General features: G+C 44.9%; 1 protein-coding gene across 1 annotated transcript; it reads left to right on the top strand.

Annotated features, from left to right (window-relative positions):
- The first annotated feature begins 3,866 nt into the window (after positions 1 to 3,866).
- On the top strand, positions 3,867 to 21,434 carry LOC112229304 (RNA cytosine C(5)-methyltransferase NSUN2-like). Its single transcript, XM_042319507.1, has 11 exons — positions 3,867 to 4,717; positions 4,831 to 4,951; positions 5,149 to 5,340; positions 12,025 to 12,098; positions 12,340 to 12,450; positions 12,960 to 13,031; positions 14,138 to 14,297; positions 19,963 to 20,168; positions 20,295 to 20,433; positions 20,541 to 20,580; positions 20,666 to 21,434. The coding sequence occupies exons 2-11, from the start codon at positions 4,855 to 4,857 to the stop codon at positions 20,859 to 20,861; spliced, it is 1,287 nt and encodes a 428-aa protein (XP_042175441.1). The 5' UTR covers positions 3,867 to 4,717; positions 4,831 to 4,854; the 3' UTR covers positions 20,862 to 21,434.
- Positions 21,435 to 24,505: the final 3,071 nt, after the last annotated feature.

A 24,505-nucleotide genomic window follows, 5' to 3' on the forward strand; every position in this document is an offset into this window, starting at 1 on the left:
TGGACTCTGATAAATGTAGAAAATCGGCAACAAACAAGTTATAATGTTGACATCACTTAGGCAATGACATGCATTATTATTACCGATTTCATTTTAAATCACAATTGAGATTTCAGCCATCAAATTGCCGACTGAACTGAACACTGTCACCTAGAACAGTGGTTCTCAACCAGGTACTTGGCCTATCCACTGGGGACACTTCGGAAGACTCATCAGACCATAGGCTTACTGGTGCAATGCGTATGAGCAGGTATTCTGGGCAGAGCAAAATAACCAAACAGCAGTAACTGATTGGGAAGATGAGTGGTTTTTGCAGCAGAAGTCCACAGCATAAGGCACAGTAGCACCAGAAGAGCAGGTTGCTCCTGAAAAAAAAAACGGGAATTTATCTAACGCAATAATTAACACATACATCACTTGAGAAACATGCGTACATGTGATCAAATAACTGGTCTGCCCAGCTCCATCGTCCAATCATAAAGAAGGATAAAGGATGGTTCTAACAAACAAAAACCTGCAGAAGAACCATAGCGGAACCTTGAAATAACATCCAACACAAAACTGAGTGAGCAATGTTCAGCCTGAACCTACTTCTGAAGCCAAAAAGTAAAAGACAATCTGTAGGTAATTTTGTTATATAAAGCTTAGCAAATAAGGCTACTAAGCTACCAAGCATCTAGGACAGAACATACTTGGCTGCAACTTCAATTAGCACTGATGTGTGAAGTGAGATGTGTGAAAACTCTTGAGTACAAAAATAAGCTCCTCAAGGACAATCCAGAGACACTATTTGCTGACTTTTACATAGACCATCCCCTGACATGGCACAGTGCTATAAGAGCTCACTTCCCCTATGTCAAAAGAGAGGGTATTGGAAACAACCTCTCAACATCTGGGACAGTAATGGTGCAGGGCATCCTCATGCAGTTCCAGTAGGACTTATACAGGATCAAAGAGAGAGCACAGCAGGAAAAGCTCTCTCTCTGTGACGACTCCCCCATCCTGAGTCTGATCACACCTCGTCAAACTGTCCTGCAGACGAGGATAGTCCACCCCCCCCAGCACTGAACACACAAAGGTCCCACAACTGACTGCTCCTCCATCATTGAGAGGGATAAAATTCACAGGGCTGGAGAGAGACATGATGGAGCTCAGAGAGCTAGTCCACACAATATAGACAGAACAGACCCATGAAACAGACCAGCACAACAACACCCTCCCAACAAGACCTGGAGGGCTGAAGGTGGAGATGGACAGTTGTCTGACAGAGCTGGCTGTACTCCGGACTGAGGTGAGACAACTTAAAGAGGAGAGAGGAACACATGGCACAGCTCACAGCAGTGAAGGAGGAGAGAGATGAACACATGGGACAGCTCACAGCGGTGAAGGAGGAGGGAGATGAACACATGGGACAGCTCACAGCGGTGAAGGAGGAAGGAGAGACACACATGGCACAGCTCACAGCAGTGAAGGAGGAGGTGAGAAAGCTGAGGTGTGACAGAGAGCAGGACACTCCCCCAGAGGAGCCAACAGAACAGCCCACCTCAAACCCTGACGACAACCTCAACACCACAATGGGACAGACAACACAGGACCCACCAACCCAACAGACCCTACCATCTCCTAACAGCCCCCCTGTCAGCTCCCCCCGATAGCCCCCCTGACAACCCCCACACATTCACTGAGGACACACAAAAGCCAGAAATGGTGTTCCTCATTGTCTCAAATGGCAAATACATTCAAGAGAACTAACTTTTGTCCCAAACACTAGGCATGCCCTGGAGCTGTTGTCAGAGGACAGACTAGGGTCCCCCAGCCACATTATAATTCACACAGGCACAAACTACCTGAGGGCCCAACAGGAAAGGATGGCCACAGCACAAGGGAGTGATTGAAAAAGCTTCTTCCACTTTCCCCAACACACAAGTGCTTATCTCCACCCTGATACCACGAAAAGACATTCACCTTGTCACCATACAGCGGGTGAATGCAAGCATTTCCCGGGAATGTGCCTCAAAACCTAATGTCTACCTGGCCCACCACTCCAACCTGGACTTGAACAGCCTCTAAGAACAGGTCCACCTGTACAAGGCAGCAATCCCAACTTTTGCCAGGACCCTGAAGGACGTCACCCTCAACCACAGCCCCAGCACCTCACACAGGAGCAACAGAGCAACGGACACCCTGTCCAGACCAGCGAGACACCCTCCCAGACCTGCAAGACCCCTCCTGAAGGACCTGCATTGAGAGAACCCACACCAAGAGAACCTACACCCAGACCACAGCTTCACTAGCCACACCCCAACCAGCTGAGACCACCCCAAACAAACCCTGACCACCCCCAGATCAGACCTACGCCCCCTCCCCCGTGCCCCGCCCCTGCAGCAAGGACCTCAAATGACAGCCACACATATGCCCAGGCCATGAGCAGAGCAACAGGCCCAACCCCCACTAATACACCCACCCAGTCCCCATCCTGCAACCTAATAGGTATGTATCAGATGCTCAACATGCTCTGCTTACACCTACTGTAATGGTTGTGGCCTAAACCACACAAAAACAACACTAGACACTATGGAACACAAAGCTTTTTCTATCTCATTCAGGAATATACAGGGTCTGAAGTCATCTGCATTTGGCCTAAAGAGCAGGAGCCCAGACTTCATCAAAGAAACTGGAAATACAGACATTCTCATCCTACAAGAAACATGGTATAGAGGAGACAGACTCACTGGTTTACCTCTAGGTTACTTTAACTATTTTTGTATTTAATTAAAAAAAAAAAATCTTTATTTAACCAGGTAGGCCAGTTGAGAACAAGTTCTCATTTACAACTGGGACCTGGCCAAAATAAAGCAAAGCAGTGGGACAAAACAACAACATGTAAACATGTGTTTCCCATGCCAATAAAGCCCCTTGAATTGAACTTAATTAAAGGAGCCTGGATCCAAATAAATCAATATAATATAAAATTGAACAATGTTATTCAACTAAAAACCAAATAGTGCATACTGTATATAACTCATTGGGCGGATTAGATTATTCTGAGCCATGGGGCACCGGACCCTGGCCTGTGACGTGCTGTGTAAAAACGGTGAGGGAGGAGCGCCTTTCTCGGATTGAACAGTATTCTGCGCTGCTCGGTCATGTTGCCAACAAGGAAGCATCGTGTACCACGCAGAAACGTAAAACATTTATTTTCCATATGTTTTAATTTTCATAGTAGTTTTCATTCTGAAGGCAGATAACGCGTTTTTATCAAAGCAATCACCTACTCATTACTCCTTATGTCACTTTTGTTTGTTTTGAGACGATTTCGTCGTGGGCTTTGAACCGGGCACCTGGTTTACGCACCGGAGGCAGCCCGTTCCAAAACGAATGCAATCAACTTTCACCTTTTCAAATACGCCTACATGGGCGCCCGGGCGATATTAATCGAATCCCCACATTCTATAGACCTTACTTTGGGGTGTGTTCAAGAGAAACCATTAAATTGTGGTTAAAATGTGAAATTTCAGTACTTTTAGATTAATTCAATTACACATGTTGGCAAAAGCTGTAGTTTTTGTTCTAAATTCGTATCTCTTGTTCAGACATGATCGTTTCCTATACTGGCGAAGAATAAGCCACTATCGGACATTCTTTGGAGAAAGGGGTGTCAGTGCACACAAAACAAAAACAAATTGTTGGGTCACGGACATCAAGCAATTTTCACATATAATATGTCACTGTCTGTCTGTCTCCAGTTGGCTGAAATGTTGCACTGACACTTTTTTTCTCTCTGGCGAATACATGGTCACCCATAAACTGCTGGCCGACAAACTGGGGTCCTGTCTCAAATGGGTCCGCGAGTAGTGTGGTTTCCGCTAAATAACACAGCCACAATTTTTTTCTTCGTGAAAACAGAAATGTGATTTTTGTTCATAATTTACGGTTAGGTATACAGATAATATTGTGGTTAAGGTTAGGTTTAAAATCCGATTTTAATAAGATAAATTGTATAAATAGGCGGGGTTTATGGCTGGGTTAACTAGTGACGACCGAGCAATGTGTGTTCGTCAGAGGCAGTACGCGAGTGCAACACCATTCGCAGTTCAATCACGCTGTTAGTAAAATACGTTTTGACTACACCAATTTTCTGCTTTGTAGGTTATTAATATCCAGAGTGGTTTTATGTTTCCGACACGGGGAAGAGAAGTCGACAGAGAAAGAAGCAGCATCACAATAGCAAGCCTGGCGGTAGGGATAGTAGGGACAATTATGTAAGGTTTGATAGCTAATCATAGATAGCCGACTAACTTTAGCAGAACGTTACTGTACCTACCTAACTAACTTAGATGGCATAACGTTACAGTAATTTGAAGCTAAGTCAAAGAGAGATTTAATTTCTCCCTAGCGAGCCAGCAACTTTAATTGGATTACTATCGCACATCTCATTGCTTATCATACCTTGTTGACAAGGTAGTAGTGAGAGGGGGGTAGTGAGACAGCGCACACAGGTCTAGGACCAGGCTACTCTTGCTCTACATCAGGATCCACAATTATGAAGACTGTTGTCCAAAATGCCCTCTATTAAACCTCTAAAATGCATTGAAAGGAATGCGTTGTCCATCTGTAGCCATGCCAAGTAGGTCCTCCACTGTCTGAAAAACGAGTACTTCAGGGAGATCAAGGAGGTTGTGATCGATGGGCAGAAAATTTCCGACTTGCGAACCCGGTACGTGTATAACTACAACCAGTTAGCAAGTCGGACATTTTGGAGTTCCCTAGTTCCGACTAGCAAGTGAACGCGGCATTACAGCCGCTAACCCTTTTTGTGTTGGTACCCAGATGAGCTAGCGTTGGCACACCAACATGAGCAGGAGGATTTTGGACATGTGTGCTGCTCCTGGATCCAAGACAGCCCACTTGATCGAGATGCTCCATTCTGATATGGACATACCCTTCCTTGGTAACGTGTGTCACGCACAAATAGCAAAAATATGATCTAAAAAAAAAACCACATGATCCATTGGAGTGTCTGAACTGTTGTCCAATTATAAAAGGCCATAAGTTGCTGAATGTATCTTTTCTGAAAAGGAATAATACACTAACAACACATTGTAGTCCTGAACATCCCTCTCTTTCGCTCTACCTTCTGCTTTGTAGAGGGCTTTGTGATAGCCAATGACGTGGACTACAAGCGTTGCTACCTGCCGGTGCACCAGGCTAAGAGAATGAACAGCCCCTGTATCATGGTGGTGAACCACGATGCCTCCTGCATCCCCAGACTACAGATAGTCACAGAGGACGGACAGAAGGACACACTGTTCAATGACCGCAGCCTCTGTGATGTCGCCTGCTGATCATCAAATAGTTAACCTGCTTAGCTGAGAGAGAAGTAGGGGAGAAAGAAAGTCAGGGGGAGACTAAACATCTGGGGGTTTTGTGTTTGACTGTCAGAACTCGACATGATATCTAGGCAGTCAGCTATATGGAGCTATATAAACCTCATGGTTCTACCCTGTGATTGGTTGCTATACAGGGCAGGCTACTGCTTGTTTGTTTTTAGTAGGGGAAACAAGTGTGACTACAAGAATGAGACTGGGTAAAGTAACTCTCCCAGGTCAAATGCAGAGTCTGACTGGTCCCACAATGCCAAGGTCTGGACTCCATCACTCACACATATTTACTGTTAATTTCTGATACTTTTTGTTTCTTCTAACTTTTGTTAGTCTACATTGCCAAAGCAAGTGAAATAGACCATGTTTAATAGGTTTACATTTGGGACTCTGGAGTGGTGCAGCGATCTAAGGCACTGCATCTCAGTGCAAGAGGGGTCATTACAGTTCCTAGTTAGAATCCAGGCTGTATCACATCCGGCCGTGGTTGGGAGTCCTATAGGGCAGCGCACAATTGGCCCAGCGTTGTCTGAGTTTGGCCGGGGTAGGCCGTCATTGTAAATAAGAATTTGTTCTTAACCGACTTGCCTAGTTAAATAAAGGTACAATTTAAAAAACTGATTTTAATGGAGAGGGATGAGTAGAGACATAAGAGGGAGGCGGCTAAGCAGTCTGAAACCACGCTGTTGGAGTTCCTGTGTAGGAAGGATGATTTTATTTTTAATTCACTGTTATTTAACCAGGTAGGCTAGTTGAGAACAAGTTCTCATTTGCAACTGCGACCTGGCCAAGATAGAGTGTAGCAATTCGACACATACAACAACACAGAGTTACACATGGAATAAACAAAACATACAGTCAATAATACAGTAGAACAAAATAAAACAAAAAGTCTATGTACAGTGAGTGCAAATGAGGTAAGTTAAGGAAATAAATAGGCCATGGTGGCGAAGTAATTACAATATAGCAATTAAACACTGGAATGGTAGATCGGCAGAAGATGAATGTGCAGGTAGAGATACTGGGGTGCAAAGGAGCAAAATAAATAAATACCAGTATGGGGATGAGGTAGGTAGATAGCCTATCTGTAAACAGCCCAAGTACAGGTGCAGTGATCTGTAAACTGCTCTGACAGCTGGTGCTTAAAGCTAGTGAGGAGATGTGAGTCTCCAGCTTCAGAGATTTTTGCAATTTGTTCCAGTCATGGGCAGCAGAGAACTGGAAGGAAAGACGACCAAAGGAGGAATTGGCTTTGGGGGTGACCAGTGAGATATACCTGCTGGAGCGCGTGCTACAAGTGGGTGCTGCTATGGTGACCAGTGAGCTGAGATAAGGCGGGACTTTACCTAACAGAGACTTGTAGATAACCTGTAGCCAGTGGGTTTGGCGACGAGTATGAAGCGAGGGCCAACCAACGAGAGCGTACAGGTCGCAATGGTGGATAGTGTATGGGGCTTTGGTGACAAAACGGATGGCACTGTGATAGACTGCATCCAGTTTGTTGAGTAGAGTGTTGGAGGCTATTTTATAGATGACATCACCGAAGTCGAGGATCGGTAGGATGGTCAGTTTTACAAGGGTATGTTTTGCAGCATGAGTGAAGGATGCTTTGTTGTGATATAGGAAGCCGATTCTAGATTTAATTTTGTATTGGAGATGCTTAATGTGAGTCTGGAAGGAGAGTTTACAGTCTAACCAGACACCCAGGTATTTGTAGTTGTCCAAGAGCAGTTGGAGGCCACGGAAGGAGAGTTGTATGGCATTGAAGCTTGTCTGGAAGTTAGTTAACACAGTGTCCAAGGAGGGGCCAGTAGTATACAGAATGGTGTCGTCTGCGTAGAGGTGGATCAGAGAATCACCAGCAGCAAGAGCAACATCATTGATGTATACAGAAAAGAGAGTCGGCCCGAGAATTGAACCCTGTGGCACACCCATAGAGACTGTCAGAGGTCCAGACAACAGGCCCTCCGATTTGACACACTGAACTCTATCAGAGAAGTAGTTGGTAAACCAGGCGAGGCAATCATTTGAGAAACCAAGGGTGTCGAGTCTGCCAATAAGAATGTTGTGATTGACAGAGTCGAAAGCCTTGGCCAGGTCGATGAATACGGCTGCACAGTAATGTCTCTTATCGATGGCGGTTATGATATCGTTTAGAACCTTGAGCGTGGCTGAGGTGCAACCATGACCAGCTCTGAAACCAGATTGCATAGCGGAGAAGGTATGGTGGGATTCGAAATGGTCAGTAATCTGTTTGTTAACTTGGCTTTCGAAGACCTTAGAAAGACATGGTAGGATAGATATAGGTCTGTAGCAGTTTGGGTCTAGAGTGTCACCTCCTTTGAAGAGGGGGATGACCGCGGCAGCTTTCCAATCTTTGGGAATCTCAGACGATACGAAAGAGAGGTTGAACAGGCTAGTAATAGGGGTTGCAACAATTTCGGGAGATAATTATAGAAAGAGAGGGTCCAGATTGTCTAGCCCGGTTGATTTGTAGGGGTCCAGATTTTGCAGCTCTTTCAGAACATCGGCTATCTGGATTTGGGTAAAGGAAAAATGGTGGGGGCTTTGGCGGGTGGCTGTGGAGGGTGCCGGGCAGTTGCCCGGGGTAGGGGTAGCCATGTGGAAAGCATGGCCAGCCGTAGAGAAATGCTTATTGAAATTCTCAACTATAGTGAATTTATCGGTGGTGACAATGTTTCCTAGCCTCAGAGCAGTGGGCAGCTGGGAGGGGGTGCTCTTATTCTCCATGGACTTTACAGTGTCCCAGAACTTTTTTGAGTTAGTACTACAGGATGCAAATTTCAGTTTGAAAAAGCTTGCCTTAGCTTTTCGAACTGCCTGTGTATATTTGTTCCTAACTTCCCTGAAAAGTTGCATATCACGGGGGCTATTCGATGCTAGTGCAGAACGCCACAGGATGTTTTTGTGCTGGTCAAGGGCAGACAGGTCTGGTGTGAACCAAGGACTATATCTATTCCTAGTTCTACATTTTTTGAGAGGGGCATGCTTCTTTAAGATGGTGAGGAAGGCACTTTTAAAGAATAGCCAGGCATCATCTACAGACGGAATGAGGTCAATGTCATTCCAGGATACCACGGTCAGATCGATTAGAAAGGCCTGCTCGCAGAAGTGTTTCAGGGAGCGTTTGACAGTGATGAGGGGTGGTCGTTTGGTCGCAGACCCATTACGGATGCAGGCAATGAGGCAGTGATCGCTGAGATCTTGATTGAAAACAGCAGAGGTGTATTTGGAGGGCGAATTAGTTAGGATGACATCTATGAGGGTGCCCGTGTTTACTGATTTGGGGTTGTACCAGGTAGGTTCATTGATAATTTGTGTGAGATTGAGGGCATCAAGCTTAGTTTGTAGGATGGCCGGGTGTTAAGCATGTCCCAGTTTAGGTCACCTAGTAGCACGAGCTCAGAAGATAGATGGGGGGCAATCAGTTCACATATAGTATCGAGGGCACATCTGGGGGCAGAGGGAGGTCTATAGCAAGCGGCAACAGTGAGAGACTTGTTTCTGGAAAGGTGAATTTTTAGAAGTAGAAGCTCAAATTGTTTGGGTACAGACTTAGCCTGCAGAGTTCTGTATTACTTTATATCTTTGCAGTAGATTGCAACACCACCCCCTTTGGCAGTTCTATCTTGGCAGAAAACATTATAGTTAGCAATGGAGATTTCAGGGTTTTTGGTGGTTTTCCTAAGCCAGGATTCAGACACGGCTAAGACATCTGGGTTGGCAGAGTGTGCTAAAGCAGTGAGTAAAACAAACTTAGGGAGTAGGCTTCTAATGTTAACTTGCATGAAACCAAGGCTTTTACGTTTACAGAAGTCAACAAATGAGAGCACCTGGGGGGTGGGAGTGGAGCTAGGCACTGCAGGACCTGGATTAACCTCCACATCACCAGAGCAACAGAGGAGAAGTACGATAGCATAGGTTCAAGGCATTGTGTACAGACAAAGGTAAGGTAGGATGTGAGTACATTGGAGGTAAACCTAGGCATTGAGTAATGAAGAGAGAGATATAGTCTCTAGAGATGTTTAAACCAGGTGATGTCATCGCATATGTAGGAGGTGGAACAACATGGTTGGTTAAGGCATATTGAGCAGGGCTAGAGGCTCTACAGTGAAATAAGACAGTAATCACTAACCAGGACAGTAATGGACAAGGCATATTGATATTAGAGAGAGGCATGCATAGCCAAGTGAACATATGGGTCCAGTGAGTGGTTGGCCTGGCTGGGGACACGGCTATTCAGACAGTTAGCAGGCTAACAAGCTAACAGTTAGTAGGCCTGAGCTAAACAAGCTAGCAACTAGTAGACCAGGGCAAGCTAACAGTTAGCAGGCCGGGTTAGCAAGCAAGCAGTTAGCATGGGCTAGCAGTTAGTAGACCAGGGCAAGCTAGCAGTTAGCAGACCGGGTTAGCAAGCAAGCAGTTAGCAAGGGCTAGCAGTTAGCAGACCGGGCAGGCAAGGTAGCAGTTAGCAGACCAGGGCCCGGTTGTTTAGCAGTTAACAGACTGGGTTAGCAAGCAAGCAGATAGCAGGGGCTAGAAAATTAGCCTTTGGCGGGGGGGGGTGTCGCGATGGGGGTAAGTCTGTTTTTGCCCCTTCGTCCGGTGACGTCGATAGACCAGTCGTGGAATTAGTAGGGTTCCAAGTAGCTCTAGGTAGCTAGCAGGCCGATATTATAGCCCAGGAGTATGCTTCAGTGGTAGCACAGGAGCCCTGGCCGGGCTAGCTTCAAGCTAAATTGGTGCTTGCTCTGGGATGGAAACGCTAGCCAGGAGTAGTCATCCGGGATTACGGTTAGCTAGTTGTGAAGATCCAGATGAAAATGTTCAGTTTGCGGTAGGAATCCGGGGATAAAAATAACAGGTCCGTTATGCTCTGGTTAGAGTCACGTTGTTCGAACTGGCGAGAGCTTTCCGAGCTGAAGATTAGCTGATGACCGGTGGCAATGGTTTGCTGACTGATACCTGGTAGTTAGCTGGCTAGCTTCAGTTGAGGGATTCCAGATCCGAAGTAAATATAAATACTTTAGGGGAAAAAAGCAGATCCACGCCACATTGGGTGAGGCGGGTTGCAGGAGAGTGTTTAGATGATGAGGTTTAGCAAAATATTTTAAAGGATATGCGACGAAAATAATGTAAAACGATATATACAAGGGACACGACAGGACAAGGACGTCTGACTGCTACGCCATCTTGGATCAAGATATGTCGTTGGGGGTTTGCTTTCCTGGATTGTGCATCTCTACTGGGTTTGTCTCTGTCCAAACATCATTTTTAAGTGTGTTCCTATTTTCTTCATTCCCTAAAGTCAAGTAGTATGTGTATCTCCAGTGGCGAGGGCACCACGAGGAAGAACATTGATGTGTGGAAGAAATAGACCACCAGCAACAGCCTGCATCTCCATGGGTGAGGAGAGAGCTTGTGTGTGTGTCTTAACCTTTATTATTATTATTTATTTCACCTTTATTTAACCAGGTAGGCTAGTTGAGAACAAGTTCTCATTTACAACTGCGACCTGGCCAAGATAAAGCAAAAGCAGTGCGACACACATCAACACAGAGTTACACATGGAATAAACAAGCATACAGTCAATAACACAATAGAAAAAAAGAAAGTCTATATACAGTGTGTGCAAATGGCGTGAGGAGGTAAGGCAATAAATATGCCAGAGTAGCAAAGTTATTCACAATTTAGCATATTAACACTGGAGTGATAGATGTGCAGAAGATAAATGTGCAAGTAGAGATACTGGGGTGCAAAGGAGCAAAATAAATAAATAACAGTATGGGGATGAGCTGGTTGGATGGGCTATTCACAGATGGACTGTGTACAGCTGCAGCGATTGGTTAGCTGCTCAGATAGCTGATGTTGAAAGTTTTTTGAGGGAATTATAACTCCAGCTTCAGCGATTTTTGCAATTCGTTCCAGTCACTGGCAGCAGAGAACTGGAAGGAAAGGCAGCCAAAGAGGTGTTGGCTTTGGGGATGATAAATGAGATATACCTACTGGAGCACGTGCTACGGGTGGGTGTTATCGTGACCAGAGAGCTGAGATAAGGCAGAGCTCTACCTAGCATAGACTTATAGATGACCTGGAGCCAGTGGGTCTGGCGACGAATATGTAGCGAGGGCCAGCCGACTAGAGCATACAGGTCGCAGTGGTGGGGGTTATAAGGGGCTTTGGTAACAAAACGGATGGCACTGTGATAGACTGCATCCAGTTTGCTGAGTAGAGTATTGGAAGCTATTTTGTAGATGACATCGCCGAAGTTGAGGATCGGCAGAATAGTCCGTTTTACTAGGGTAAGTTTGGCAGGCGAGTGATGGAGGCTTTGTTGCGAAATAGAAAGCCGATTTTAGATTTGATTTTGGATTGTGTGTGTCTCCAAATCCGTGTAGCAGTGCATGGTGTGGAGCAGCTAGCGGTAGGAGGAAGGATGGTCTACTCTACCTGTTCACTCAACACTGTAGAGGACGAAGCTGTCATAGCAACAGTACTGGAGAAGAGTAACACACACACACACACACACACACACACACACACACACATGCATGCACAAATCCAGTGTCTCAGACACACCCACACCGGTGATAACTGCCTCATCTCCTTTGTCTCTCTCCAGGTGCGTTAGAGTTGGCAGATACGTCCGCTGATCTCCCAGGGTTAAAATGGATGTCTGGAGTCACCAAATGGAAGGTATATAACTGTTGGACCACATGAGCTCCACCTCATGCCTAACAGTCACTGCTAGCAGCTACTAGAGGTACTTGATAGGCATGAGAGTCTGGCCACTACAATATTCATGATATTCCACAAACTTGTCACTTTATTGATGACAGATTGAGACAGTTTTAGATTGCGCTTTCTCCCATCTCCTCCCCATCTACAACTACCTCTCACACATACTTATTCTCTCTTCATTCTCTTTCTTTCCTAGTTGATGACTAAGGAGGGTCAGTGGTATAAGGACTGGTCAGAGGTGCCAGCCGACCACCACACACAGATCAGACCCACCATGTTCCCTCCCCCCTGGAGGAGGGGTGGCAGGGTAGCCTAGTGGTTAGAGGGTTGGACTAGGTTGCAAGTTCAAATCCCCGAGCTGACAAGGTACAAATCTGTCGTTCTGCCCCTGAACAGGCAGTTAACTCACTGTTCCTAGGCCGTCATTGAAAATAAGAATTTGTTCTTAACTGACTTGCCTAGTTAAATGTAAAATAAATAAACATGCGAACTCGTACACACCCACCGGCTCCACTTTATTTGGTTAGAATATGCCTAAGAAGTCAACTTTCATGACAATCATGTACATTGTATTTGCTACACCTGTGCACATTCACCTTTCCACACAGCTGCATACATATCTGATCGTAATATGAGATAAATAATCAAATCTAGGCAGACTATCAAATCCCTGTGAAGGGTTGCTGGTTTGTGTTTTGATTTCTACCAGCAGAGGGTGCTCTTGGCCCATATTTATCTCTTAATATATACATATACACACACACACACACACAGTATCTATGTGTATTCAGTATGAGGATCCTGCCCCATCACCAGAACACTGGAGGCTTCTTTGTAGCTGTCCTGGTCAAGAAAGCCCCCATGCCCTGGAGCAGAACAATCCCCAAGGTACACACCTACATACTTGCACGGGAACATACACAGAGATGCTCACAGTCCACAAGTGGACACGCACACTTCACACACACATATGGACACGCACGCTCCTCACACACATGGACACGCACACTTCACACACACATATGGACACGCACACTCCTCACACACATGGACACGCACACTTCACACACACATGGACACGCACACTTCACATGGACACACACTTACACACACATATGGACACGCACGCTCCTCACACACATGGACACGCACACTTCACACACACATATGGGACACACATGGACACGCACACTCCTCACACACATGGACACGCACACTTCACACACACATATCACACACATGGACACGCACACTTCACACACACATATGGACACGCACACTTCCACACACATATGGACACGCACGCTCCTCACACACATGGACACGCACACTTCACACACACATATGGACACGCACGCTCCTCACACACATGGACACGCACACTTCACACACACATATGGACACGCACGCTCCTCACACACATGGACACGCACACTTCACACACACACTTCACACACACATATGGACACGCACGCTCCTCACACACACATATGGACATGGACACGCACACTTCACACACACATATGGACACGCACGCTCCTCACACACATGGACACGCACACTTCACACACACATATGGACACGCACGCTCCTCACACACATGGACACGCACACTTCACACACACATATGGACACGCACGCTCCTCACACACATGGACACGCACACTTCACACACACATATGGACACGCACGCTCCTCACACACATGGACACGCACACTTCACACACACATATGGACACGCACGCTCCTCACACACATGGACACGCACACTTCACCCACACATATGGACACGCACGCTCCTCACACACATGGACACGCACACTTCACCCACACATATGGACACGCACGCTCCTCACACACATGGACACGCACACTTCACACACCTTTGTTTTCTTGTTAACACAGGCACATCTCAGATAGAACGCAACACTGTCCAGTACCTCATACACGAGAGAGAAGTTCCCACAAAAGTGAACTTTGATTCTTTTCTCCAGTTGAGGAAGGAGCAGACATCCAGCTCAGTGACCCAGCCAGAGGACTCTCCAGTGGACACCCCCCTCCTTGAGAGACCCCTGGAGGATGGAGACGGAGGAGAGGAGGCAGGAGAGGACTCGCCCAAAGAGCTAGTCGATCAGACCAAGGAACCCAACGTGTGTGGGTGAGATGAGGGAGGGAGAGTGTGTGCAGGGTGGGAAATGAACCTTTTGGTCCACCAGTCACTGGCAGGTAGAAAAGAAAATGTACCAACGACAGATTTCTTACCAGCCAAACTACTTTTCCCGCCATAATCACTCCAAAAATCACCAAAATGAATGAGCATTCATTCTAATGTTTCTAAAACAAAAGTATTACTAGTAAGAAGTAATGGGGTATATTGCTTCGCTTTATGTCATTGTTTTGACCTGCCTCTTAACCATTGCATCTTAAAATACATAATTGAAATACTATAGTAAGAACAGAAACAGTTCTACAGCTGAACATCAGAATCAACAAAGTGCCTGCCCTGCCACAAATGCTGAGTGATACAGCTCATTTATGATGTTTTACAAAGAGTACATATGTTCCTAAGTAGAAATGTAGAAGCACACAAATACATCTAGGAGAACAATTACAATGTTTGAGTGTTTTAATGACACGAAATGACAAAATGTTCATGAGTTAAAGTTTTGGGGAGTGATACATACTCAATCAGGCACAATCATTACGTGATACAAATGTTCAGCTTCCCCTTTAAGGGACAGGGCGTTACCGTGGTAATTTGGACACTCCCCTGTGAAGGAAAATCTGACTGCAATGTCTTCTTATCAGAAGGCAGTTGCAGCAAACTAATATTGAAAAACAACCTAGTATGTGAACAAAATGATGTAAATAGCAAAGAAACACCAGGGAGAAAGTCACACTTTAGAAGCCTTTCTTGTCAATTCGACCAACTTCTACATGTGGGCTTTGGATTTTTTTTAATGCTCTGTGTGACCATCCGCCAACATGCCTGGTGAAATAGACATTCTTACCTACCAATGACAATCTACCCACATTTGACGGGTGTTAATTTCCAACAGTTTGTATCTTCTGACTCTGCTCCCTGCTCCAGGCCTCCCAATAAAAAAATGAAGACTTCAGCATGATTTTAAAGAAGACCCCTTTGTCTTCCTAACTGAAGACGACCCTGTCTTTAACCTATAGAGTGAGTATTTGGTCTCTGACGGATTGCAACCTATGTAAGCAGCTGCTTGATATCAGCGTTACCTGTATGGAGGGGAAACTGTTTTGACCAAGCATAGATAGTATTACCTTTACACGGTAATGTACACTGAACAAAAAAATATACATTTAAAAGATTTTTCAGAGTTTTACAGTTGATATAGGGAAATCAGTCAATTTAAATACATTTATTAGGCCCTAATCTATGGTTTCACATGACGCGCAATACAGATATGAATCTGTTGGTCACAGATACACATTTCATTTAAGTTATCAGACAACCAGTCAGTATCTGGTGTGACCATTTTGCCTCATGCAGCGACACATCTCCTTCCCATCGAGTTGATCAGGCTGTTGATTGTGGCCTGTGGAATGTTGTCCTACTCTTCTTCAATGGCTGTGCGAAGTTGCTGGATATTGGCGGGAACTGGAACACACTGTCGTACACGTCGATCCAGAACATCCCAAACATGCTCAATGGGTGACCTGTCTGGAATACAGGCCATGAAAGAACTGGGACATTTTTCAGCTTCCAGGCATTGTGTACAGATCCTTGTGAAATGGGATCATGCTGAAACATGAGGTGATGGTGGCGGATGAATGGCACGACAATGGGCCTCAGGATCTCGTCACAGTATCTCTGTGCATTCAAATTGCCATCAATAAAATACAATTGTGTTTGTTGTCTGCAGCTTATGCCTACACATACCATAACCCCACCACCACCATGGGGCACTGTTCACAACATTGACATCAGCAAACCACTCGCCCACACAACGCCATACCCCGTCTGCCATCTGCCCGGTACAGTCGAACCCGGGATTCATCTGTGAAGAGCACACTTCTCCAGCATGCCATCGGTTACGATGCCGTACTGCAGTCAGGTCAAGACCCTGGTGAAGAAGATGAGCACACAGATTAACTTCCCTGAGACGGTTTCTGAAAGTTTGTGCAGAAATTCTTTATTGGCGCAGACCCACAGTTTCATTAGCTGTCTGGATGGCTGGTTTCAGACGATCCCACAGGTGAAGAAGCAGGATGTGGAGTTCCTGGGCTGGCGTGGTTACACGTGGTCTGCGTTTGTGAGATCGGTTGGACATACTGCCAAATTCTCTAAAATGACGTTGGTAGAGAAATTAACATTCCATTCTCTGGCAACCGCTCTGGTGGACATTCCTACAGTCAGCATGCCAATTGCACGCTCCCACAATACTTGAGACATCTTGTGGCGTTGTGACAAAATTGCACATTTTAGTGGCCTTTTATTATCCCCAACACAAGGCACACCTGTGTAATGATCATGCTGATCATCACCCAACTACCTCATCCCCATTGTTTTAGTTTTTTTGCTCTTTTGCACCCCAGTATGTCTACTTGCACATCATCATCTGCACATCTATCATTCCAGTGTTAATGCTGAATTGTAATTATTTTGCCTCTATGGCTTATTTATTTCCTTACCTACCTAATCTTACTGCAATTTTACACACTGTACATACACTTTTCTATTGTGTTATTGACTGTGTGTTTGTTTATCCCATGTGTAACTCTGTGTTGTTGTTTATTGTCACACTGCTTTGCTTTATCTTGGCCAGGTTGCAGTTGTAAATGAGAACTTGTTCTCAACTGGCAAAATCTTGTTCTACCTGATGAAATCTAATTTTAAAAATTATCATGCTGTTTAATCAGCTTCTTCATATGCCACACCTGCCAGGGGATAGATTTTCTTGGCAAAAGAGATGCTCACTAACAAAGATATAAACAAATTTGTGCACAAAATTTGAGCGAAATAAGCTTTTTGCGTGTGGAAAATGTCTGGGGTCTTTTATTTCAACTCATGAAACATGGGACTTTACATGTTGCGTTTTATATTTTTGTTCAGTGTACAGGTTTTAATAACTTAATCTATTCCATAATGTGTGTGTTGCTGGTCCTTCTATGACCTGTCTCCAGACTTCCCTAAAACCCTTCTCATCCCAAATCCCTCTAGTACACTCAGCACCTGCGCAGGTGGATGTGTGTGTGTGCCTCCAAGCAGTCAGATAACCACTCCCTTTTTGTAAGTTTGGACACACCCACTCATTCCATTTTTTTTGTGTTATTTTGACTATACGGAATCATGTAGTAACACAATAAATGTTCAGATGAGACTGTGTGAATCAGGCCTTCATGGTTAAATTGCACCAATAAGAAGAAGATACTTGCTTGGACCAAGAAACACGAGCAGTGGACATTAGACAGGTGGAAATCTGTCCTTTGGTCTGATGAGTCCAAATTTGAGATTTTTGGTTCCAACCGCCATGTCTTTGTGAGACGCAGAGTAGGTGAACGGATGATCTCTGCATGTGTGGTTCCCACCGTGAATCATTGAGGAGATGCTGTGGGGGGGCTTTGCTGGTGACACTCAGTTATTTAGAATGCAAGGCACACTTAATCAGCATGGCTACCACAGCATTCTGCTGGACCTATCATTTGTTTTTCAACAGAACAATGACCCAAACACACCTCCAGGCTGTGTAAGGGCTATTTGACCAAGGAGAGTGAAGGAGTGCTGCATCAGATGACCTGGCCTCCACAATTACCCGACCTCAATCCAATTGAGATGGTTTGGGATGTGTGAAGGAAAAGCATCCAAGTGCTCAGCATATGTGGGAACTCCTTCAAGACTGTTGGAAAAGCATTCCAGGTGAACCTGGTTGAGGGAATGCCAAGAGTGTGCAAAGCTGTCATCAAGGCAAAGGGTGGCTACTTTGAAGAATACAATGTATACACTACCGTTTAAAAGTTTGGGGTCACTTAGAAATGTCCTTGTATTTGAAAGAAAAACACTTTTTTTTGGTCCATTAAAATAACATCAAATTGATCAGAAAAACAGTGTAGACATTGTTAATGTTGTAAATGACTATTGTAGCTGGAAACGGCAGATTTTTTAATGGAATATCTACATAGGTGTACAGAGGCCCATTATCAGCAACCATCACTCCTGTGTTCCAATGGCATGTTGTGTTAGCTAATCCAAGTATATCATTTTAAAAGGCTAGTTGATCATTAGAAAACCATTTTGCAATTATGTTAGCACAGCTGAAAACTGTTGTGCTAATTTAAAGAAGCAATACAACTGGCCTTTAGACTAGTTGAGTATCTGGAGCATCGATATTTATGTTTTTTTAAAATTTTTTATTTTTTTTATTTCACCTTTATTTAACCAGGTAGGCCAGTTGAGAACAAGTTCTCATTTGCAACTGCGACCTGGCCAAGATAAAGCATAGCAGTGTGAGCAGACAACACAGAGTTACACATGGAATAAACAATTAACAAGTCAATAACACAGTAGAAAACAAAGGGGGGAGTCTATATACAATGTGTGCAAAAGGCATGAGGAGGTAGGCGAATAATTACAATTTTGCAGATTAACACTGGAGTGATAAATGATCAGATGGTCATGTACAGGTAGAGATATTGGTGTGCAAAAGAGCAAGTAAATAAATAAAAACAGTATGGGGATGAGGTAGGTGAAAATGGGTGGGCTATTTACCAATAGACTATGTACAGCAGCAGCGATCGGTTAGCTGCTCAGATAGCTGATGTTTGAAGTTGGTGAGGGAGATAAAAGTCTCCAACTTCAGCGATTTTTGCAATTCGTTCCAGTCACAGGCAGCAGAGTACTGGGTTTGAAAACAGGGTCAAAAATGGCCAGAAACAAAGAACTTTCTTCTGAAACTCGTCAGTCTATTCTTGTTCTGAGAAAGGAAGGCTATTACATTAACAATGTCTACACTATATTTTTGATCAATGGACAAAAAATGTCATTTTTTCATTTCTAAGTGACCCCAAACTTTTGAACGCTAATGTATTTTGATTTGTTTAACACTTTAAAAAAAGAAAATATTACTACATGATTCCATATGTTATGTCATAGTGTTGATGTCTTCACTATTGTTCTACAATGTAGAAAATAGTAAAAAATAAAGAACACTTGAATAAGTAGGTGTCCAAACTTTTGATTGGTACTGTATATATATGTACATGCATATACACTGATTGTACAAAACATTAAGAACACCTGCCCTTTCCATGACACAGACTGACCAGGTGAATCCAAGTGAAAGCTATGATCTCTTATTGATGACATCTGTTATCCACTTCAATCAGTGTAGATGAAGGGGAGATGGTTTAAAGAATGATTTTTAAGCCTTGAGACAATTGAGACATGGATTGTGTATGTGTGCCATTCAGAGCGGCAAGACATAAGATTTGAGTGCCTTTGAACAGGTTATGGTAGTAGGTGCAAAGCACACCGGTTTCAATGTGTCAAGAACTGCAACGCTGCTGGATTTCCTGTGTGTATCAAGAATGGTCCACCACCCAAGGGACATCCAGCCAACTTGACACAACTGTGGGAAGCATTGGAATCAACATGGACCAGCATCCCTGTGGAATGCTTTCGACAACTTGTAGAGTCCATGTCCAGACAAATTGAGGCTGTTGAGGGCAAAAGGGGTGCAACTGAATATCAGGAAGGTATGCACAAATAAAACATTTTGTTCCGTTTTTACATGCATGCAGAATACTCAGCACGGTTCTGGCTCAATGATGTGTGACAAAATATTGTAAGAAGCAATGGCTTATTTGAAATCCAAACTATTATTCAAAACATTGAAATCAGAAGCAATCGGTAAATATGTTGCTGAAACGGATGTTATTCTCAAGCACTGTAATTTCATTATTTTGTGTGTTTTGCAGGTGATCAACACAGAGGTGTATGTGTGGTCTCTCAACAGCGACAAGGAGCAGTTTGGCTGTGCCTTCAGACTTGCCCAGGAGGTAGGTACACGTGTATTAATATTCTAGACTTTCAGATAACATGGGAAATGCACACGCACACATACGGCAGTACACATGAGTACACGCACTCATTCATCTCTCCCTCCTCATCCCTCTCTCCTCCAGGGTATCTATACTCTGTTCCCCTACATCCGCTCCAGGATGATCACAATCAGTGTTGAGGACATCCAGATTCTACTGACTCAGGAGAACCCGTACCTCAACAAACTGGAGGATGATGCTCACCAACAGGCCAAGAAGATTGGTACAGTCGTGCTTTTTGTTTTTCCTTCAAAGCCATCTATGTTCTGTACTGTGTGGCTGTAGGGTGGTGGCTTTGTGTGTGTTCATGCAGTGTTTCTGTTTCTACAGAAATGGGCAGCATTGTTCTAAAGTATCGGCCTGATAGTAGGTAAGTATCCATTTTGTCTCTGTCCATGTATTATTTACTGTTATCAGAGAATTCACCCTCTGTCTCTCTCCAACCCTCTCCTCAGTAACCCTGATTGTCCACAGTGTCCTATAGAGCTGTGTGGCTGGAGAGGCAAGACCTCCATCAGAGCTTTTGTACCCCGTAACGAGAGGTTCCACTACCTCCGCATGCTGGGGGTCGAGGTATTCCGGAACAAACAGGGACCGGGACCCAGGGAGAAGAGGTGGAGACGGAGAACGAGAACAAAAATGGCAGCATAAAAGAGGAGTTGAAAGGAGAGGTGACGAGCACCTGACAGGGGAGGGGAGATATTTACCAGCACCTAAGGGGAGGAGTAGAAAGAAATGTGTATCTCATAGTCTTAACAGGTTTCCCTCTCTTTGTCTCCACCATATTGCTTTCACCCTTCTGTTTTTATATCAGTGGAGATGTAGGAGAGGCGTTGAACCTCTTTAGACTATTGTGACACAGGGAGAAAGGGAAAGGGAGGAGGAGGTGCTGTATGAGCTGGAGCTATGCTGGCCAGACTAGGGCTAGACCAAATGTGAGGGAGAAGAGATGAGTTGGGTAGCTCAGTAGAACTTCTAATCCACTGCCATAGCAGAAAGGCCACCCCTTGACCGAGCAACTGGTCTTCCATGCTCCCCCAGACTTGGTACACTCCAGGGGTCGACGCTTTAGTAACTTATTTTAGTTTCTACTGCTGATTTATTTTAAAAGGGAACTTCACTGGTAAACAACTTTTTAAAATTATTATTATTGTGCATGTTTGAATGTTTATCAACGGCTATTTCATTTTCTATCATTGTAAGGAAGATGGAATTGATTAAAGATATAAAATTAATATACAGTCTCTGAAGTGCATTGAAATTGAATCTAACCCCAACTCTGCTTCCCACGCACACACACACACACACACACACACACACACACACAAACATGCACAATCTCTCAAAGTAACTGCCTTTATGTGGTTGCCATGGCGACTTAAACTGCATCATATCACACAAACATACACAACCCCCCCCATCAGCCACATCTCTCCTGTTTATTACCAATCTCTGCTGCCATGACGACCATGCAGCCACCTCAGGAAAGAGAGTATACTCCTTTCTCAATCAAACCTCTTCTCCCACTGGAAGAGGGAGAACAGAGAAAATGTTTCTTCTCCTTAGCCACCCTTCCATCCTTCCCCTCTTCTCTCATCCTGTCTCAAACTAATGTAGGCATAAGGAAGAGGGAGCAAAGGCCACCCATAGACAGAGCAAAAGAGGGGCTAGATAGGCTATATAGAGGGAGATTGAAAAGGGAAAACATTTTGTTACATTACAGCCTTATTCAAAAATGGATTTAAAAACATTTCATCTTCAACCTGCACAATACACATTGACAAAGTGAAAACAGGTTTTTAGAAAAGTTTGCATATGTATAAAAATACTGATACCTAATTTGCTATGAAACTCAAAATTGAGCTCAGGTGCATCCTATTTACATTGATCCTCAATGTTTTCTGCAACTTGATTGGAGTGTACTGCCACACACTTGTCTATATAAGGTCCCGCAGTTGACGGTGCATATTAATAAAAACCAAGCCATGAGGTCAAAGGAATTGTCAGCAGAGCTCCGAGACAGGATTGTGTCAAGTCACAGATCTTTGGAAGGGTACCAAAAAATGTCTGCAGTATTGAAGGTCCCCAAGAACGCAGAGCCCTCCATCATTCTAAAATGGAAGAAGTATAGAATCACCAAGACACTTCCTAGAGCTGGCTGGCTGGCTAAACCGAGCAATTGGGATTGAAGGGCCTTGGTCAGGGAGGAGACCAAGGTCACTCTGATTTGAGCTTGGAGAACCTTCCAGAAGAACAACCATCTCTGCAGGACTCGGAGCAATGTACAGAGATCTTGATGAAAACCTACCCCAGAGCACGTAGGACCTCAGACTGGGTTGAATTTTTACCTTCCAACAGGACAACAATCCTAAGCACACAGCCAAGATCATGCAGGAGTGGCTTCGGGACAAGTTTCTGAATGTGCTTGAGTGGCCCAGCCAGAGCACGGACTTGAACCCAACCTGACAGAACTTGAGAGGATCTGCAGAGAAATATGGGAGAAACTCTAACTCTAACCCGGAAGCTTATAAGAAATCCCGCTATGCCCTCCGACGAACCATCATACAAGCAAAGCATCAATACAGGACTAAGATTGAATTGTACTACACTGGCTCCGACGCTCGTCGGATGTGGCAGGGCTTGAAAACTATTACGGATTACAAAGGGAAGCACAGCCGCGAGCTGCCCAGTGACACAAGCCTACCAGATGAGCTAAATAACTTCTATGCTCGCTTTGAGGCAAGCAACACTGAAGCATGCATGAGAGAACCAGCTGTTCCGGATGACTGTGTGATCACGCTCTCTGTAGCCAATGTGAGCAAGACCTTTAAACAGGTCAACATTCACAAGGCTGCGGGGCCAGACGGATTACCATGACGTGTACTCTGAGCATGTGCTGACCAACTGGCAAGTGTTGTCACTGACATTTTCAACCTGTCCCTGACCGAGTCTGTAATACCAACATGCTTTCAAGCAGACCACCGTAATCCCTGTGCCCATGAACACTAAGGTAACCTGCCTAAATGACTACTGACCCGTAGCACTCACGTCTGTAGCCAAGAAGTGCTTTGAAAGGCTGATCATGGCTCACATCAACACCATTATCCCAGAAACCCTAGACCCACTCTAATTTGCATACTGCCTCAACAGTTCCACAGATGATGCAATCTCTATTGCACTGCCCTTTCCCACCTGGACAAAAGGAACGCCTACGTGAGAATGATATTCATTGACTACAACTCAGTATTCAGCTCCATAGTGCCCTCAAAGCTAATTACTAAACTAAGGACCCTGGGACGAAACACCTCCCTCTGCAAATGGATCCTGGACATCTTGATGGGCTGCCCCCTGGTGGTAAGGGTAGGTAACAACACATCTGCCATGTTGATCCTCAACACAGGGGCCCCTCAGGGGGGGGTGCTCAATCCCCTCCTGTGTTCCCTGTTCACCCATGACTGCATGGCCAAGCAAGACTCCAACACCATCATTAAGTTTGCAGATGACACAACAGTGGTAGGCCTGATCACCGGCAATGATGAGGCAGCCTATAGGGAGGAGGTCAGAGACCTGGCCGTGTGGTGCCAGGACAACAACCTCTTCCTCACCGTGATCAAGACAAAGGAGATGATTGTGGAAAACATAAAAAGGAGGACTGAGCACGCCCCCATTCTTATCGACGGGACTGTAGTGGAGCAGGTTGAGAGCTTCAAGTTCCTTGGTGTCCACATCACCAATTAACTATCATGGTCCAAACACACCAAGACAGTCGTGAAGAGGGCAGGACAACACCCATTTCCCCTCAGGAGACTGGAAAGATGTGGCATGGGTCCTCAGATCCTCAAAACGTTCTACAGCTGCACCATCGGGAGCATTCTGACTGGTTGCATCACCGCCTGGTATGGCAACTGCACGGCCTCCGACCGCAAGGCACTACAGAGGGTAGTGCATAGGGCCCAGTACATCACTGGGGCCAAGCTTCCTGCCATCCAGGACCTGTATACCAGGCGGTGTTAGAGGAAGGCACAAAAAATTGCCAAGGACTCCAGCCACCCTAGTCATAGACTGTTCTTTCTGCTACCACATGGCAAGTAGTACCAGAGCGCCAAGTCTAGGTCCAAAAGGCTTCTTAACAGCTTCTACCCCAAAGCCATAAGACTCTTGAACAGTTAATCAAATGGCTACCCGGATTATTTGCATTGTCCCCATCCCACCCCCCATTTTTACGCTGCTGCTACTCTGTTTATTATCCATGCATAGTCAATTTACATATTACCTCAACTACCTCGACTAACCGA

Source organism: Oncorhynchus tshawytscha, unplaced genomic scaffold (assembly GCF_018296145.1).
Source record: "Oncorhynchus tshawytscha isolate Ot180627B unplaced genomic scaffold, Otsh_v2.0 Un_scaffold_1528_pilon_pilon, whole genome shotgun sequence".
Classification (NCBI taxonomy): Eukaryota; Metazoa; Chordata; class Actinopteri; order Salmoniformes; family Salmonidae; genus Oncorhynchus; species Oncorhynchus tshawytscha.